Below are 20,063 nucleotides of genomic sequence, written 5' to 3' on the forward strand. Positions count from 1 at the left end.
AGTTTCCGCAAAAGTTTCTTACTAACTGAAAGTGAGGGAAGCAACAGAAAAAAACGTGCATTCCTGAGGTAGCTTTTTCAGAAGTGACTTGCGAAATAGAATTTCTTTGCTAAAACTTTGCGAAAGGATTCGTGGAAGTGTTCACTTTGATGTCAAATAGTTGCATTATGAAGATTAAAGTATGGTTCTGGATTCTTTCGGTCCTTTTTACTTTGAAAATAACTTTTTCTAATGAGAAGGCATAGCAAAGGTAGCATCCAAGAACGCTGTTGTATAAACAAATTTGCAGAAAAATTTTTTATATTAAATAAACCAAAGTGATTTGATTACCCTTCTGAGCACAGTACGGTTGACAAGCTGTAATAACGGAAAGTAAATAATTTGTCCTTCTGGGCAACAATGTTCTTAGCCTTAAAGTTAAATAAGTTCTATCGAATACCTCACCTAGGTGATGCATTCAGCAGCAATCGGTACCAACTGCAGGTAACCACCGCCACCGGCAATCACCATTTCACTTCATCATCTTCCCTCAATAACCACCTACACACACAAATCAAAGCGCCGGAAGCAAACCGAGTGGCGCATATCAAACGATTTGTGGGCGGCTGTCACAGCAAACGACCTTTGATTTGTTGTATGTTGCGCCACGTGACGTGTTGGAATCCTTCGCTCGCTTGTCGAAGAACCGTCCGTCAGAGGCTTTCTTTGGGAGTCTAGCAGTAGTTTCTTCCAGCGCCCAGCCAAGGCATTTCCCAGAGCCAAAAAGGAACCAGAAGGAGATCTTTCCCCGAAATGAAGGCAGCGCCGCGTCTGGCGCTCAAGGATATGAGTGCAACGTGTTTATTCGAGACACGTTCAACCGTCAGCCGGCATTGCTGCCAGTGCAAGCCTTCGCTCGCGTCAAGTGATTTATTGGGTCTCCCACTGTTCCTCGAGAAGGGCCGGTTATGTGCAATTCTTGTGGGACACACGTGAGAAATACGTGGCTGATGGGAGAGCTCTGGTGTCGGTTGGCAGAAAAGTTCCTCCACTAGCTTCCAGGGTACTTTCACAGATAGATAATTTCTAGGAAATAATTTTACATACTTTCCACATTTGTTATGTCATACTTCAGATTGTAAGACACTCTCTTGTAAAAATTGAAAAAAAATCTTCTATTTATCTATTTTAAGAAGAGAATAGAGATGAAGAAGGAGTTCACTAAACATCAGTTTCAAGCCTAGCAAAGCAATAAGATCCTTGATGGATGTTTCATTCCGGCCATCGAATGGCTAATTAGACTCGCTGTAGTTGGATAGTCACGGTCTGGGACGCTTATTTCAACCTGTATAAATTTAGTAATATTTCTCTCAAATTTGTTGATGAACAATCCTTGAAATTTGGTATATTTTATCTAGTCACATGCACTTGGTCTTTAGCAATCCTGGGTTCTCCCCTAAACCAAGTATAAAGAAACATTCTGCGATAGTTTAGCAACCGAAATAATATCGCTTTCATCCAAAATTATTGACATCATTAAGGGTCTTAATTGCCTTTATTGCTTGTGGAAAGCCATTGATAATGATCTCTTGTATGTCTTCGACAGGAATCGGGGAACAGATTCGGTGACAGCACTTTTAAAGTTGAAATATAATTTGATCAGTAAATGGTCACGAAATAATTTATGCATAACATAAACAAATAGAGGCTAACGAACATACGTTTCGATAATTCGATTATTCGAAGGAAAGTAATCTAAAACGTAATTTAATGAAAAATTAGTACAAATGAGCTTTTGCGTTACAAAGCAATTGCAGCCATTGATGGCGAATCTGTTTCGACTGATTATAGCCATAAGTGACAATTTTGTTATTCAAGTATTGCTAAAATGAGGTGATTTATGATCAAATCCGAAAAAAGGATTATGTATCTAGCTTTTCGCAATATTCTACAGATCCAATACTTTCCCGTTTAATTTAAAAAATCATATTAAAATATGCTTGATCTGACTAAAGCATCAAACCAATAGAAACATCATCAATCAACAGAGCGCTCGCCTTTCGCGTAATTTCTTTGTAAAACTCTTACACAATCGCACAGCTTCGTTAGTGTTTCTTCTTTTTTTTTTCGCTACCATTCCCATTATCACCACGGCTTTAAAACCGTTTTCCAGTAAAAGCCGAAAATCTCCCATTTCAAAGGAAGATAATTTATTACGCTCTCCCATCCACCCGGCACACGGTTTCGCAACCAGCAAACCAATTAAATTACACCCCAGGCACGTCGAAATTGTAGTGTTTTTCTTGTGAAAATCTTTATTTTCTGTCGCGTTCAAATCTTTCCCGGCGTGACATTGAATGTGCGTTTTCCGATGAACGATTAATTTTCCTTCCCGGCGGGGGTTGGCAGTCGGTCGCATGACCTTCACATTTTCAAACGCGCTCCTATGTGTTGGGTTTTTTTTTCTGTTCAGATCACAAAGAGTGGAAGAAAGAAATGGGTCCACGAGTCCCAAAGTTACGGTGGTGGAAAGCGTTGAAAGGCTGAATGGTATTTTGGAATTAATTTCATCACCTCATAGACAGCTCGAGCGACGCAATCAATTCCCGTTCGTCGACTCACGCCACACCTAACCGGTGCGGGCGACTGTCAAAGTCCAATCCACTAGAATCAACGATGTCGTTAGCCACTTCCCTTAAAAAGGGAATGACGATGACGTGCCACGTGCCAGTCGCGGTGGGCGGGCGGGAAGCGGCAATGTTTTCATGGTGTTTTTCGCTACTTACGCTCGCTTCCGTTCGACCGTGCAGGAACCGTGTAGGTGGTGAGCGAGATTTATGAGCCAATCAGTTGAAAGTGTCTTAAAGTCGATGTGGGATTGAGGGAGACGTTTCAACATTGACCTTGAAAATTATCTCCGGCGCCGGTTTGATGGTGAGTCCGAGCTTAGAAAATCAACAAACCTGTCATGATGTTCGGTTCCAGTTCCTATTGAACGCTCCCGATTGTGTGCCTTTGTTTGTTAGTTATTTAACTACTCTTATGAAACATCTCATTCCTCCGACAGAAAACCCTTCACTGGATATGTTCTGGATGTTTAGATAAGAAGTAGCGAAAGCACTCTTTTACCTTATCAACGATCAGAGTGCGTCAGTCAGTATCCCGCAGCAGCAAAACCATCCGATACAGTCATCGAAACACTTCCGCATCGCATAGACAAAAAGGAACAAAGCAACGAACAAAGTGAATGGCAAAAGTTGCTCCGAAGCAATGCTTCCGAAAATCGAATTGAGACAGCAAGTCGAGGGTGGTCCCGTGTGTGGTACAACCGAAAGAATCGAGATGCACGCAAGAGTACGGGCAGTGCACGCTTGCAAGATGATGATCATTCGATAAACAGCGTTCCGATAATGGAACCATTTTCCGATAAAGCGAACCTGGCCGTGGCCGTGTTGTGTCCGAACCGCAACACAGAAAGGATGTCGCTTCGCTTCGTAAGCTCTCTCATTACGTAGGACACTTCTTTTCGCTCTTATCGTGCAGTTCCCATCTTATGCTCTGCAGCATTTCAACGGTTTGGCGCTATAAAGTACGAAGGGACAACATAGTTGTTTTGCCCACACACACACACATACACATACAGTTTGGTGGATTCGCTGTCAAGGCGAGTACGCCTTAAACTCTTCGACAGGGACGCCACAAAGAACGACTGGTACTGAACGACATTATCCGATAGCTGCTTTTTTTTTTAGGAAAAGAGAACAATAAAATGGGTTCCGATCGCTAGTTTCTGGATGCTCCCGGAAGTGAAGCGTTAGGTGCAGAAGTCTTCTCCGTCGTGTTTATCTACAGAATGGGTAAAGGTTGTAGTCTTGGGAGCACTTGTTCCTGGGCCAGTACTTTGAAATAGAAACAAAGCAAGGAATACTCGTTGTAAATAGCTGCAATATAAACAGAGTTTGTGGTGAGTTAAATAAGCTGGATTTAAATTACCAGTTATCGTGCTTTTAGATATTTTTTCTGTAATTTTTTATATGTAGATTCATTAAGTGCAATTGAACTCTAAAATATTTGAAAGAATCCTGTCCACCCGAATATTACCAGTCACCTTTGATAGCTGTCGTTAGCAACTACTGATGTAATTAATCTTTTACCCATTGTTTTTTGTTTATAGTATTTGAACTTCTTTCCCAAGCTCGTAAGAAAATTTAATTTCTTGAAAGCTCTATCTAAATCCACCATAACAATTATTCTTTTCCTAGATCTCGAATAAGTAGCACTTTCTTACCAAAGCTGGATGCTTAAATTCTCCTGATTTATAGCCACCAGCATTTCGAAAATTTATTTTCCGGCACACTTCTTTTAGCATCCACATTTCACATGCGAAATGCCTTGATCCATCGCAATTTCTGAAATAAGCAAAGCGCAGAACATGCGGACACACACACACACACGGTTGGAAGAAAATTGACAAATAATAATGCACCCTGCTGCTGGCATTGCTGCCTACCAAGGAAACTGCACCATAACGAACGTAACCTCAAAAGAGCTCATCACCACCGAGCGGAAATACGGTTCAACCAGTTCACTTTTCTGCTGCTGCTACGGCTGCGAGTTTGATCGCTCGTAACATGAGGATGGCTGCAGCGGGTTCGTTACCGAAATGCATACATTCGCCAATGCGAAAGCAATCCGGCGGATCCTTTCGCTGACAGAAACAACGACAGGCCAATCGACGGAAGTGGTATTGGCTGTGTATGAAATTGCAACGTTCCGGTACGAAACCGGAGACACATTTGAAATCCTGTGAGAAAAGGAGGATAAAAATATAACCACGTGAATGGCGCAGGGTTTAGATTTGGATCTCAATTTGTGTACCCAAAAAACCGCCACCGGAAATACAAATGATACGGTGACGTTGAAAGTATGTCATATTTGTGAACCACGTTGCAGGTAATGTTTGTTTGTTATATGAACCGTTTTGAGTGAAATACAACCTTTTACTTTGAAATTTCAAATTACAAAAATTGTATTTAAATGTAGCTTTCTCGTAGGAACATTATCACATTCGTAAATGAGGGTCCTTTTCTTTATACTATAGTGGGACGAGTGATAAGGTGCTAAATCGAGCAAAGCCACTGGTAAAATTGTGGATTTGGAGTAACAGAAGAATATGCAGCAAAGAAGTTACAATCCAAATTATCCACCAGTTATGTTAATCATGTCTTCAATAAAAGAATTACTAGTCTTTCTTGTACTTGCTCTGAATCCAACATATTTTACTCACAGCATGGAGGAGAAATTTTGCTTCAAAATGTGAATAAAATTATTCTATAATCGCGTATTCCATACTTCTGTTTCAATTTGTTTTATTAATCCAAAAGATTTTAGATTTTCTGCTGTTTTTCACAGAAAAATCCTCTCTTAACAACTCAAGCCTCAATGTTGATCGTAAATGCTCAAAGGAATACTAAAATTCATCCATAACTCAGTAATGCCGCATAGCGCTGGATACCGCTAAACACGATCAAACAAATGCCATAATTTTCCTTATCTCTGCAGCGTTTCTTACCATTTCCATTTGAAATAGGCTTTTAAAGGAGGGCTAAAATATTTTTCCAAGTATTTCCACTTTCCCAACAGTCACAGCCAAGCAGGAATAAAACAGATGTTAACATTTTACGTGACAGATGTTTATGTTTTTATTGATAGCTTTTTATGCTCACCACCATCGCCACATCGACTTCCGACTCATCTCATCTAGGCTTCTTATCGCTAATCAATCTTACGATAATTACCAATACTTACACTCCCGCACGCTTTACGAGCCCGTCCCCACGCAATAAATGTACAGCAAATCCAGATAATTACCGTCGAATCGTAAATCACCGATCACGAATTTGGCAAAAATCGGGCGCTACCCCGTTACGGTGTGGTTTTACGAGCTTCAAAGTACACTGCTGAGTGTCAAAAGTTTAAACCAACAGAAAGAAAAAACGAAATATAATCTTAAGCGTACAAATTTTATTACCACCATCATCACTAGGTGCGGTGTAAAGAAAAGCCAGAGGCATACGGCGCACTCCACTCGGAGGTCGTGTAGATCATCGGAGAAAAGGCATTAATCTGTGAGAAAAATATCAAAAAAAAACAGTGGAACAACCCATACTCCCCCCGTACTATTTGCTGCCATTTTTTCTACAATCCCTCCGATTTGTATCGATTTCACGTAATCGGTTCCAATCTACCGTGCACTGATTTAATGGAATTCAGCCACCAATAAAACCGTTGCCACAAGCTCACTCTACTGCGCGAGTACTAGAGTTGGAGCGAAATGCCTCGGAAGAGAGATTATTTACGTTGAAGTTTCTTCTGCTGATGCACCGACGGGATTTATCATTCACGGTGAAAGTGTGCCAGCCCGAACCTATCCCAGCGATATTCCATTTTTGCAGCAGTTTCATTGTTTTAATGGCGTATTTAAACAGAAAGTCGAGTCGAGTCGAGAGAAAGCGTGGTGAAAAGGGAAAAGAAATCCATTCAATCCCACCACGACCTTAATGCACGGGGAACGGGGATTTTTTTGTTTTGTCCTGATGGCAAAGATAAATACTATCTGTCGAAGTGGGATTTAACGCTTCAAACCGCCTTTTGAAAAAAAAAAAAGTTCCGAAAGTGAGATCCCGATCTTTCAACTGTCAAATCAAAGCTTACCGACGGTGGACAAACATGGCCTCCTTGGTAAGTATCCTTCTTCGGCGCTGCAAAAACGAAGCAAACACCAAATTCTTTTCTGTTTGAACTTTATGCACAAAATCTAATTTGTTAGCCGTTCAGCTCGAGACGAGCTGGCACCGGAACGACCCCAAACAAAGCGGTGATGGTGCAATATTTCCTCAAAACAAAGATTCATAATTAAAAACGTCACGCTTTTGAGCGGCCAAAAAAAATCAAACATAAATTTAATTAAAACTACTGTTAACATGATTCCGGGTGCTTTTAGGGGATAAGGGATTGTCTCCGTGGATCATCAGCAGATGCCTACCTATTTGTTGCTAACAAAACAAAATGCAATTCAATTCAAACATACAGTGGTCTGAAGCCAAGTCCGGATAAAGGTGGAAAACCGAAAAATTGGTGTAAGACGAATTTTAAAACGTTCTAGGAATGGACAATTCAAATTCTGGTTTTAGAAAAAATACTCTATATAGGTTGTTTCCGATACTGGATGTGATCAATGGAAAGTTCTGCTGAAGCAATAAGCTACAAGGAGCAGTATAGTGTCTTAATCAAGACCGAGTCATCGTGACCACGCGCTAAGTGTTTCAGAAGGCCTATCATTACTCTGATGAAACTTTGTCAATTTCGACTCCATGAAATGAAATGGGGAATGAGTTCCTTGCTACTTTATAACTCTTCCGGATTAAAGTAATTTCGTTGTAGCCAAACATTGTTACCAAACTAATCATTTACCCATCTAAATTGATGTGTTGTTATGCCTCAATACATTTATGAATTGGTTTCTATATATGTTCAACGCATAGCAGCAAATAGATTCAGTTAAACACATTTACCTAAAAGCTTCTCACTACACTTCCAACAAAGACTTTTTACTGTTGGTCATTTCCATCATCATCACTGCAGTCATGATTATCTCACAAACGCTAAACATCACGTGCATCGTTTCGTTGCACATCTTAAAGCGTTCATTATCACTGTCAACCTAGGAACAGGCCAGACATACCGGGCAAGCCTATGTTATCATAAAAATGGTGCTAAACGGTTTATGTCTTCAGTCCGTAAATTTGCCACCAGCAAAACCTAACAAAACCGTCCGTATCCTTAAGCCTATTGACGTTAAATTCCCGTAGGTGTGTATGTGTGTATGTCTTTTTGCTTTTCGGGACCTTAAACAAACGAGAAAATAAATTCATGATCGTTCTTCGAACTGCAATTGGGACAACATGACAAAAACTAGGGACATATCACCACCAAATAAGTGACATATCCTTCCCGGGTTTGACTGAACAGTAGGAATAATTGCTATTTTTTGAAAAAATCCTACACCGACTCTACTTAGAGGAAACCGTCGCCTTTTAGTGCACTGACTGGCAAGCTTCCTTCCGGGAACTACTTAGCCAGTGCTTTTCGCCCTTCCCAAAATCGGGCTCTTACCTATCCACGGCCGGCCCTACACTCCGATCAACCCCGATGGGCAATAAAACATTCGGTCGGGTTTCCGTGGTTTGAATTTTGGTTTAGTTTATTTCACGGAAGAAAGCAAGGTATCTAGGAAGGGAAGAGCGTACGTTTTTCCTTCCCTTCGTCATACTGTTGACCGTAAAAAAAGGTCGTAAAGCCAATGGGTTTTGCGTCGAAAGGTTGGCGAGGTGGAAAAAAATAAAACCAAGGAAACCCCCGAATGGCACCGCACACACGGACAGAGCATAAGTTTTTCTTTGCTTCCAGTTTCCAGTTAGCATTGTTGTTTGGCACACCGCAGCTGGGAAATGGGCGTTCACGTTACCACCCCGAAGAGGAAGCAACAGGAATGATTATATGCTGTTTTTTTCTTCATTTTGGGCACATAAAAAGCTTTCCAGTGCGCATAAATTCTTGGGAGTGGTGGAAATCAAAGCAAAGGATAATTTTGCTATTATTTTATAAAGGAAGTTATAGTAAATTGATAAATGGACACAATATGCATGATACTAGTGGATAAGAATCGGTGCGCTATTATACTTACAATTAAATTGAGTTTTTATTCTTTTCGTTGAATAATTTTCAATTTTTATGTTCAAAATATTGCTGTTTTACCTTTGAATTTAGATAAATAATTTATAAGTCTTTAATTATATTCAAAGTAATGCAAGTCGAACATCGCCTTTCAACGGATAGATTTTGAACGGAAACGAGCTGGTTTAAATATTTCGCTCTCTTGAAATATTTCATACAGCTTCTTCATTGAAAGCTTTCAAAAGCTTCATTTGCCATATAAACTATGGTAATTTTGTGAAAGCAGCGCGCGAGGACAATTTAGATTTTTATATTAGAAAGTATGTTTATTAATTGTGAAATTATTTATTCTACACCCTTTTCATTTTTTTCTCATTACATTTTAATTCTTAAAAATGTTCTTAAATCTTTTTGATTAAAAAAACTAGCTTTATTAATGATTAAATTAATCGTTTGTGCATCAGAAAGAAGGAAAAAAAAAGTTTAGCAAAACTGCATTTTATGCGTTTTATTCTTTATTTTGCTTCGCTTGTGAATTCGCTTCACGTATGTACAACTTTCACTTCTTCTCCTAGCGCTTTTTAACACGATTATCCACCTTCTGCGGCTTTTATTACTAAATATACGATTTACATTTCACTGGCATTACGTTTGTCTGTCTTTCATCGACCAAAGCATTTCATTTATGTACAAGGTTTTACGGGTGCTGCTCCATTCTAGTCGTTGGACGAATATGATCTCCTATTCCTCTCTTTGTTATGTACACATAATTTCTTCCATGGCAAACAAATCCTTCACAGCGGTATCCTATCACAACGCGATCCACTGCTCAGCACACGGATCAGTAAGGGTTCAAGCAAAAGGGCGCGCACGCGAACGCTTTCCGGAAAAGTGTTGCCGTGTGCCGTGAGATTGACCGGCATCCATCCATCCATCCATCCTGCCTACTACTGCACCGCGTACATATCATTTGCGTGATAACCGTGCGCAGGTCCGTAATTGGCCACATTAAACAGCCGCTGATAGCTACCGTCCATCTGGTCCGGCGTAACCGGCAGCACCGACATCATCAGATCGCTGGAAAAGGAAAAAGGAAGAAGTAAAGATATTGTATAGAGATAGAAATTACAAAAATCTTCAAATGTAGCCCACAACAGCAAAACCAAAACAGTTCTCACAGGTTGAGCTTTTCGATCAATTCGGGAATCAAATGCAGAGTTCATCGCACGAAGCCTCATCTTCCGGTGCGCACCATAATTAGGCAAACCATTAGGCGTGAACCATCGGGCAGCGGTCCACCTATAAGGCGACTGTTGCCAAGAAAATGATGCAGTTTATTGTTCGGGATAAAGGTAGCACTTTTGCATCTTAATTTCGGCTAATACGATGCCGCAGGGCAAGAAAATTGATGCAGTTAAAGCGCTATGTGTACCATTATTGTACGCTTTTTCGTCCATCGGAGTGCTCGCGAGCTTCAAAGCTGTTAGGCGAGCATCTAAAATCCGTCAACCATGTGGAACGCTTGAAACGCATTTGCTTGTCCCAAATTAATAAGTCAGTCTTTTCTGAGCAGGCATCAAGGAGAACCGATAACGAATAACTTCACGCCCTTCTGGCAATGTCCCAAGAAAAAAAGCAAATCACAGACGGGACTGCATCGTTAATGAGCACTCTGGACTTCTACCAACAACAACACCAACAACAAAAAACGGCTTTCTTGACGTCATAATTTATCGTCCTACATGGTTGTTGTCTCTCAGGTCATCCCAAAGGACCCGGGAACAGTACAAAAAAAACCTTCCTACAAAGATCCTTTCGGAATTTTACTCCCCTCCACTCCGAGCCCGAGAGTGAAAACATGTGTTTTATGGATCCTTTTGATCCTTCTTCCCGGAGCAATTCGGTCATTCCAAAGACGCAATAGTCAGGCCCTTTTTTATGTTGCAAAATGTCCAGAGCATACTCTTTCCGGTTCAAGCTATGGCATCAAGTTACCACATGTTGCAAACACTTACGGTCGACTGCTCTGCGGCGTTCGGTCCCGCTGGCGACGATTCTTGAACCAGTTGGACACTTGCGTCAGCGTTAGGCCCGTTTTCTTCGCAAGCGTTTTCTTCTCGTCCGGCGTCGGATACCGATTGCGGGTGTAGCAGTCCTTCAGCGCGTTGCGGCTCTTCTCCTTGAAGCAGTACACCGTTTCCTCCCCGTCCCAGATCGTCTTTGGCAGCGGGTACTTCTTGCGCAACCGGTACTTGTCCACTGCACCGAGCGGACGACCACGGACCTTTTCCGCTTCACGATAGTGTGCCTTAAACCAGAGCGCTTGCAGATCCGCATGGTACTTGGGTGAGAAGAAGTGTGATTCCAGCACGGCGTACAGCTCGTGGTACAGCCCACGGTGGTAGGCGACAAGGGCACGAGCTCGCAGTAAACTCTCATTGCCACTGATCAGATCGCTCGGTGATAAGCTCCAAAGGAAGGTGGCCAACTTTTCCAGATCTCCTTCCTGCTGCAGCGCCTCACACATACACTGAATTTGATCCGGACTGAAGCTAAAGCACTTGCGCTCTAGGTCGGCAGTTCCGTTCGATGCTGCCAAAGGATGTACCGAGGATGCGGAGGATGGTGCTGTTGGTGGTGGTGGTGGTGCTGGAGGATGCAACGATTGCAGATAGGAACTGTTGTTGTTGTCTGCACGTGCCAGCGCTCCACACGACGGTAGACCGTTCGGTACGACGATACCTCCTCCGACGGAAGTGTTTGAAACGGACAGGAGACTACTACCATTACTTCCCGTGCTGCTACCGTTAGTGCTGCCACTTCCATTCACCAGCACACTGCCCGGTGATCCTTCACTCATCGGTTTACCTATAGGAGAAAAAGTGATCGTACATTAAAGTAATTCTCCCATTAGGTCAAAAGCAAAAGTGAATTGTGGCACACTTACTCGCATAGTAGATGATGTCACCCGTGTGTTGCACCTGTCCCTGGTGTCCTCCACCCGCCTTCATATGATTGTAGTTGCTGGTGTCGTGAAACTTTCGCTCCTGATGATGGTACGACGGTTCCTTGTCGGTGAATTCTTGTAGCTTTTCGGAGAAAAATAGCGTCTTGATCGGGTTATGGTTGTCACGATAACCTGAAAGTTGGAAGAATGTTAAATCGATTAACATACAATACTTAAACCACTCCACTTAAACTTAATTCCTTAATTTCATCAACTTAACAATCCTTCAAGCATCCATCTTTTGCTTTCTTCGATTTGTATTTGGTTTAAAGGAACTTTCTTGTTCTTTTGAGGCTCAATCCCAGATCCAGCCCAGATAGTTCTAGAAATTTGTATTCTGTCTGTGTCATGGCTCTATGTCTTTTCCAACAAGAGCTAATGTTATACAAGAATGGTTCTATAAAAAAAGGAAAAAAAAACGAGTCCATAGGATTTTTTCTAACAATTTTTTTTTGCTTTTAATTTTATGTCATTTGCTATTTTTTGCACTTATTTTCAGTCTTTCTGTTAATAAACGTTCTTCTCTACGTTCAAGTCCATTGATTAGTTTTTCTTCTCTATTTTTCTATTGAGATCCATATCCGTCAGTTGCGCAGAATCAGAACCAATATAGCGGATTAAATAAGCTGTCCTTGCTGTAAGTTCTGCATGCAAGACATTATTATCTTCAGTTCGTTAGAGACTAAAAGCACTACTAAACCGACACACCATGGATTCGTTTTATTCGCTTATTTTATTTGTTCTGTTTTGTTCAAGAGGATTGGCTTTCGTCGTTAGATAAAATTTTTGGCAAAGCCTTAAGACTGTTTGCTAGTATACAGCTTGTTTCATCAAAGTTAAGAGTTTAACAGATTAGTATTAAGAAGAATCGTTTTTTGGCTTTATTAATTTTGTAAGTGGCAAACTACATTCCAATATAATTCTATTAACATTTTTAGAAGCTACAGACTTGAATAAAAAATAATTAAGTACAGTTGCTGCAGAAAACTACATCCTTTTTGGCTTATAACGGCAGAAAACATAGAAAATAATTGTTTTTTGCAGTCAATTTTCTATTTAATCTGCCACTCGTCACCAAGTTTCCAATCATTTGAAACAATTCTAGAACCAAAGCTTTTTTTTAATTTCTTTTTATCGACAACAATCAGGTCATCTGAGTGCCAAATCACATTTCATCGGATGCAAATCTGCACCCGCCGGAAGTATCATTTGTTTCCACCCTTCCCATCACCAGCCGGAAATGACCGATGGCCCGGTCGGTGCAATGTTTATCGTAACTTAGTCACGAGCAAGCTATTTTGCCACCCTCTTCTGCCATAAAACATTCCTCTTAAGCACATTTAAACCGTCGAAACGAAAGCGGGGCTGGGCGGAATTTCCACGGGCTGAGAAGATAAAAAATAAATCTGCAAACTTCCCGGATTGCTACTGTTTCGGTTGGGAGTGGACGTGTGCACGCACGCGTATATGTTTCTGTGTATGTTTAATAATGCTCCAGCATTATTGCTTTCGTGTAAGTAACTACATACGGCCTCACTAAATATATCCAGCCTCACCAGTGGAAGCTGCTGATTTTTTTTTTGCTACTGTTTTCGCTTTCTTTCTTAGTTTATTTACATTCGAAAAATGGTTTGTTCAATGGGGTGGCTCACACCACTGTCTGGCAAGTGGAATCGCATTTCAAAGTGAGAACTCGTAAAAACAAAAAAAAAAAATACAGTGAAACATCAACGGTCGAGAACGGGCGGCACGGCACCGAAGCGATCGACAATGTCGTCCGATCGTGGTACGTGGTGGATGAAGAATCAGAGCAGCATAATTAGTGGAATAATGGTGATGACAGATCGTTGTTGATGGAAGGGAAGCTATGGACGGATGCAAACGTTACTATTACATTACCAATTACGTCGATAATGATAAATGTGTTAAAGAATATTCAAGTTCTTTTAATAATCTATTTAAAACTAGTAGACAATCAATAAACATACAGAGAATGATAAGATCGATTAAGACCACGTTTGCATTCGATCTTAACATTAACGTACCATAATTTTGTAAAAAATTCATTAACCTCTAGACTATTTATTCCATATTTATTTTCGTTCATCGCTCCATAATTTATTGCTTAAGAATTACAAGCCTCAAAAAGTGTAAAAATTTGAAGACCAAAATAAGCTCACTTTTTGTACGCTAGACTTGAAATGGGTACGGTGGATGCCTTTATGTGCTAAACTTTATGGAAATGTTTTGATTAAATATGTGCTTTGGCCATATTTTGATCAGAATCGCAAAAATAGACTAAGAATCGATTGATCCAATGGTAAGAATGTATTCCCAAAATGTTTAAATAAACTTAACCGTAATTAAACCAAAAAAAACGATCTTCACAATCTCATTTTTATGTTGTGCACCATAGCAGATGATCATAATTTATTGTCCAATACTGTATGTAACCAAATATTTTGAAAAACAAAGTACTCTAATTGTTTAGAAGTTTAGTTAAGTGTGGAATTTGTGATTGGGAATCTGGAGAGTTTGTAGAGTAGGATGAATTAAGATGAATTTATGATTAGGAATGAATACATTTAGTCAGTAGCAATAAAGAAATCAACCTGTAAAGAGCTATCGATATAATACCAATTTAAAACAAAACAAAACCACACACAAAATCATACATAAAATAAAATGCAAACATAAATTTGAATAAAATGAAATGTAAAATTGTTTAAATTCTAACAGAAAAGAATAAAAAACGACAGGAAATCCAAGAGGTTAACTAATTCAAATTTGCTTATAACGAAAATCTTTGGAAACATGCGAAATTTTTACATACCTCCTTGCGACATGTAAAGGTTCGGCCCGTGGTTAAATCCTCCGACGCCATCCGAACCACCGGAACTGGAGTCCAGATCGGCCAGTGGGGATAATCCTGAGGTATCCATTGTTTTGATTCACACAATTTCTTCTCGATTTATGCAACCTTTCGTTCACACGTTTCGTATGCAAAGTTATAATTCTGCTTTTTAAATATGTTTTGCAATTAACTGTTTTCGCTCATATTTTCACCACTGGTTTGCGTATCGAATCACTCACTTGTTTTATTTACACTTTGTAGTTGTTATACACATTAGGAAATTTCACTTTAAATTCTTTCCAAAAAATTGCACACTTTCTCCAACTGACACAGCTTAGTTAGTAGAGCATACATGCTTCACCACACATTACTAATTAGTGTAAGTACACCGTTAGATAAAATCCCCATCTACCATTATCCATGCAAGAATATATGTGACCGACCGCACGCACAACAACTGGAACCGCACCGATCGACGCGAAATTGCATACTGAACCCCAAGGAGACCGCACCTCCGAAATTGAAACGGAGTTAGCTGCCCGTATGCTGCGCCCAACACTTCACACAGTGTCTCCGAGCCTTCTCTTTCTTTCCCATTTTCCGGTCCGATGGCTCTTCATTCATAAACGCATAAAGAACATGGTTTCTACAGACACCTCCCGAAGGGTTGTACACGGACATCGGGCCCGGCAACCTCCTGACTGCCAGCGCTTTACAGACCCACCATCGTAGTCGTCCATCGTTCTGTCCCGTTTTGATAAAGCGCGTGTGCCGCTTATCCCCGTTCCTTTCTGAATCCGGCTTCCGAACGACGCGAGCAGGGGCTCAGTTTACAAAATTTTATGTCGCTCAGCATAAACGGTGCACGGGTGTGTGTGAACGGGAAGTCCTGAGAATGGTGCCAGCATAGAACGAGAAAGGGAGCAAGAAAGATAATGGGAACAGGGAGATTGAAGGGATATGTTTGAGAGACAGGAAGAAAATGGTTACGGAATGCAGATAGCAATAGAAAAGTTCAGTGTCTCTTAGGTTGAGTTGGAAATATTTTTTTTATTTTAAAATAAACAACTTCTAAACTAAATGTACAAAGTTGTTATTCAAGTACAGTTACAAATCCTCAAAAGTTAACATGAATAAAAGCTTAGCTAAAAAATAGCTATATCTTAAGAAACACTGCAGAAAAGCAATGTGCGCTAAACGGTTACCATGGTAATGACTATGTTTGTCATGCTGCGCGGTCTGTTGTGCAATGTTTCATGTTTTTCGCAACTCGCAAGTGAGATGAGATGGCGAACAGTGAGACAAGGAAGCAGCAAGAAGGATACCGTCGATAGCTCCGCCCACTTTAAGGATGCTGGTACAGTTTGCGTCCATTCTTTCCTTTTCGACATCGTCAGCAAAGGGTAGGCGCTTGTTTATAATTTTAATCATACGAATTATTATACTATTATTTCTTCATCAAACCGGGCCCATGGCCTTCCGGTCATGGAAAAATTGTTAGTTTTAGCACGAAACAGCTGGATGGGCTGCGTTTTGGAAACCGGTATACGGTACAATAAACTTCCCAAATAGCCCTTGGGCCAGCTAGGAAAGTGATACACGCCCAATGTGATTATTTTAATGAAGTGCTATTTTCCACTGTAAAATACACCCCACAAGAATGACATGAAACAAGCTTGAAAGAGGAATTGTTTCATTTTATGTGATTGAATGAAATTTTCGACATTATGAAATATTAACGTCTATCTCGGATTCAGTTGTGTACAATCTAAAAATATGATCCGTTTAATCAACATTCTTTTTTATATTATTTAATGCTTAAAATCATGTAAACAAACATACGTTACCATTGGCAACCTGCAAGGTACGGCTTGCAAAGTCGCGCATCAAAACGTCATCAACGACATTTGGCAGAAGTTTTGGTCAACAGAAATTGGCACTGCGCCATCATTGCATCAACTGCACTGCAGTCGATCTTTGACAATCTCAGTCGTCTGGTAAACCGCAGTGAGTTAAGAACTACGCTCATCTTTTCTACACACAAATTTCTACCCCCATCGACGATGCCAGCAAGAATTCCACATGTGTTCTTCAAAAATGGTGCCTCCGTACCGGTGTTAGGCCTCGGCACATGGAACGTAAGTGTAAAGTGGTCCTCGAGTGCATCGCTTTGCTAAGCAGTCGCCTTTCTTTTGCAGTCACCACCGGGACAGGTTACTCAAGCGGTGAGAGATGCGATCCTCGTCGGCTATCGACACATCGACTGTGCTCATGTGTACGAGAACGAGCACGAAGTAGGCGCTGGTATTGCTGCCAAAATCGATAAAGGATACGTCAAGCGGTAAGCAAGTCGCACCGCGCAAGTAGACGCCGTTGCTAGTTTGTTGTTTAATTTTAAATTCTCACTTACAGTGAAGATCTATTCGTGACGAGCAAACTGTGGAATACGTTTCACCGGCCTGACCTAGTGCAAAGCGCACTGAAAGTGACGCTTCGCAATCTTAACCTCAAATATCTCGACCTGTACCTTATCCATTGGCCGCAAGCCTATCGCGAAGGTGATGAACTGTTTCCATTGCGACCAGATGGAAAGCGTGTTCATTTTTCGGACGTTGACTACGTCAATACTTGGCCCGAGATGGAACGACTGGTAGATGCGGGCCTCGTGCGCAATATAGGGCTTTCCAATTTTAACGTCAAGCAAGTGCAGCGTATCCTGGATGTGGCTAGGATCGCTCCCGTAACCAATCAAATCGAATGCCACCCTTACTTACATCAGGACGAGCTGAGGGAGTTCTGCAACGAGCAGGAAATCATCATAACGGCTTACAGTCCACTCGGATCACCGGCACGGCCCTGGGCGAAGCAGGATGACCCTATCCTGATGCAGGATCCCATGGTGAAAAAGCTTGCCAAGAAACACTCCAAATCGCCTGCCCAGATCCTGATACGCTATCAGATTCAGCTGGGAAATTTAGTTATACCGAAATCGGTCAGCAAACAGCGCATCGCTGCCAATGCAGATGTTTTCGATTTTGAGCTGGGCGTGGACGATATGATACAACTAGCAGCACTGGAGCGGAGTGGACGCATCTGTCCGGAGTCCTTCAGCTTCGGCCATCCTCACCATCCTTTTGAAGAAGAATTCCGTAAAGGTCGTTAGTTATATATATTGCAACGCAACACGACGGTAAAAGTGTTTTAGTGCTGTTGTTAAACGATTCTTTTGCTTTGTTTAATAAATATGCCAAACATACGCGCACACACACGGATATATGCTTGATTATGTCCAGTGCCTGCTGACACGTCAAACCAACGTCTCAGTCTGCCCGCAAAACTCATTAGCTGTCACGCGTAACGGGCACCCAGCCATCAACGGTTTTGTACGACTCACATTTCTCCATTGATTTATCATCCAATTCATGCCGACGGGAAGAACCACCATGCACACACGCATGGCAAAAGATTCCTTCGCTTGAAATCTGCCATATTTTGTGTGGCGCTCGAGGCGGCGGCAGCAGTAGGAGCATCACACCACACCGAAAGGCCACCCGAAAGTGAACATAATTTTAGTCTTCGTTGCTGCACTCTTTTACGCCTTACCCGTCCTGGCCCCCAAAGCGATACCTTGTCTTGCGCAATTGGGTGCTGTTCGCAAGTCCACCATTTCGCTTCCGGTTTTTTTTTCGACCTAGCGAAGGGTGTGGCCTTTCACGTCCCCTGTATTTCCCTATTTATTCGTTTCCTTAAACGAACGACTTCCAGTCTGGCGGAAACTTTTGCTTGATGTTCAAGAAGCATTCCGGGAACTGGAGATTACCCACCTGACCACTTTAAAAATGCGTAATTCAGCAATATCTAGGACAAGACCTCCCATTGTCTCCCGTACGTCCCCAATGACGACGTCTCTTGAAATTAGGTTTGGTAAATTGCGCCACGTTACCAGAACTTGAACATGCGATTGGCAAAGTCCCGTTATCCGGAGACACCACCATGGAAAAGAACACTTTAAGAAATTAGGGGAAAAAAGGAAAGAAAATCGTCCACTTTTAGCACACCACCTTAACCGGGGGGTGGTGTCAAATTTTTGCATAGTAGGCGAACGCTACTGTGCGCCCAATATATACGGCGTACCCTAAATAAAGATCCAAGTAGCTGGATCTCGACGAAAAAAAAACCTCCAATGGTTCCTAGGTTATACAGAAGCGGATCAAGAGCGTCACATATCGTTCCTTTGGCTTCGACTGGTTTCTTTTTTTAAGTGTATGTATCCTGCTGAATGGACACTCCACATTTTCCGCTCCAGGTTCAGGCCATCGCAGTAGTCTAAAAACTGTACTGTGCAAAAATCAAACATTCCCACCCCTATGGTGAGCCAACCAACCAGCTGCCCTTCAGACACGTGTCCCTCGATTCGCAATAACGATCGTTATTGTTGTGATTTGTTTGCACAAGTTATGAAACATCGATGACTTTGAACCGTGTAGCTGAAGGTCGGGGTAGAGACCAAAACGGTAGTGAAAATCGCAACAGGTCAGCGATTTATTGGCATTTTGTTGAATTGAAAACTGTTTTATAAGAATAGGATATTTCGTGGACTGCATTAAGATCATCCACAGTTACCAGAGAAGATTAGGTATCTTCTGCCCTAAAGAATGCCTTAAGGAGGTTAAGGAACTGAGGAATACGAGCAGAACTTATGGTGGCGTTAACCAACGTCCCATTCTGTCCTTATAAGTCTTGATCAAGTAATTATAAAATTCAGGAGTAGAAATCATCATTTCGAAGACACAACAAACGACATATCCAATGACGATCGTTTCCATCCAGTTTCCCTTCACGGCTCTAATCGTGGGACCAAAACGAGTTAACTCCACGATCTCCCACTTCATGACTCCACGATACGTCGGACAGAATGTGATCCGTTTGTGACGGACATAGACGTACCACAACTGCTCACTTCTCCGGCCCAGACGTTCCCCACTTTCAATGCCCTTCAAAGACATTCGCAAGCGTGGAAGAAAGACGGAGCTGAACGGCAAACTGATTTGGGGGTGGGAATGAAGCGAAGGGAACGGTTACGATTGTTTATGTTATGTGCGCATGATCGCGGCATGGAATGATCGCGGGCGATCAGGGGGCGGAGGCTAAAGGGAAAACACAGATTGACACTTTGCACGACACGCAAAATATTGCTGATTTTGACAAAAATATAAAATGTTTACGCTCCCTGTAGTAGTGTGATACCACAGGAAGAAGCGTGTAGCGTGTACAAGAAGAAGAGCGCTGTACGATCGGACGGACGAGTTTCATAACTTTGCACACGCTTTCCAAAACAACGGAATTGCAATGAAATCATAGAAGCTGTGATACATCTTAATTAAAAAGAGAGAGAGGAAGAGAGGATTGTTTAGCATATCTTTCCGAATGCGAACGTGGCATAAAATGGGTGGAAAGGTCATTAGTCCTTAATTGCTTCGGACACCT

At 41.5% G+C, this 20,063-nt stretch overlaps 4 protein-coding genes across 5 annotated transcripts in view; 2 read left to right on the forward strand and 2 right to left on the reverse strand.

Moving 5' to 3' along the window:
- The window catches only part of LOC126568229 (homeobox protein SIX3), a 198,274-nt gene extending 183,610 nt beyond the window's left edge, over positions 1-14,664 (reverse strand). The window contains exons 1-4 of the mRNA XM_050224675.1: positions 14,556-14,664; positions 11,663-11,854; positions 10,731-11,583; positions 9,663-9,792 (exon numbers count right to left, since the gene is read on the reverse strand). Of these exons, the coding sequence (XP_050080632.1) occupies positions 9,663-9,792; positions 10,731-11,583; positions 11,663-11,854; positions 14,556-14,664 (1,284 nt within the window). The remainder of the gene's footprint in view (positions 1-9,662; positions 9,793-10,730; positions 11,584-11,662; positions 11,855-14,555) is intronic.
- The window catches only part of LOC126568629 (protein anon-73B1), a 793,767-nt gene that overhangs the window by 416,504 nt on the left and 357,200 nt on the right, over positions 1-20,063 (reverse strand). The window lies entirely within an intron of this gene.
- LOC126568321 (phosphotriesterase-related protein) overlaps positions 1-20,063 on the forward strand; it is a 293,797-nt gene that overhangs the window by 253,633 nt on the left and 20,101 nt on the right. The window lies entirely within an intron of this gene.
- LOC126568366 (aldo-keto reductase family 1 member B1-like) lies at positions 16,640-17,749 on the forward strand. The gene is made up of 3 exons (XM_050224830.1): positions 16,640-16,714; positions 16,775-16,917; positions 16,989-17,749. Exons 1-3 carry the CDS (start codon positions 16,640-16,642, stop codon positions 17,737-17,739), a joined length of 969 nt encoding a protein of 322 aa, XP_050080787.1. The 3' UTR covers positions 17,740-17,749.

This window comes from Anopheles maculipalpis, chromosome 2RL (assembly GCF_943734695.1).
Source record: "Anopheles maculipalpis chromosome 2RL, idAnoMacuDA_375_x, whole genome shotgun sequence".
NCBI lineage: Eukaryota > Metazoa > Arthropoda > Insecta > Diptera > Culicidae > Anopheles > Anopheles maculipalpis.

Coding starts and splice junctions, on each gene's coding strand:
- LOC126568366 (XM_050224830.1), top strand. CDS start 16,640: ATGCCAGCAAGAATTCCACATGTGTTCTTCAAAAATGGTGCCTCCGTA. Junction 16,715..16,774: donor TAGGCCTCGGCACATGGAAC/GTAAGTGTAAAG, acceptor TTTCTTTTGCAG/TCACCACCGGGACAGGTTAC. Junction 16,918..16,988: donor GATAAAGGATACGTCAAGCG/GTAAGCAAGTCG, acceptor TCTCACTTACAG/TGAAGATCTATTCGTGACGA.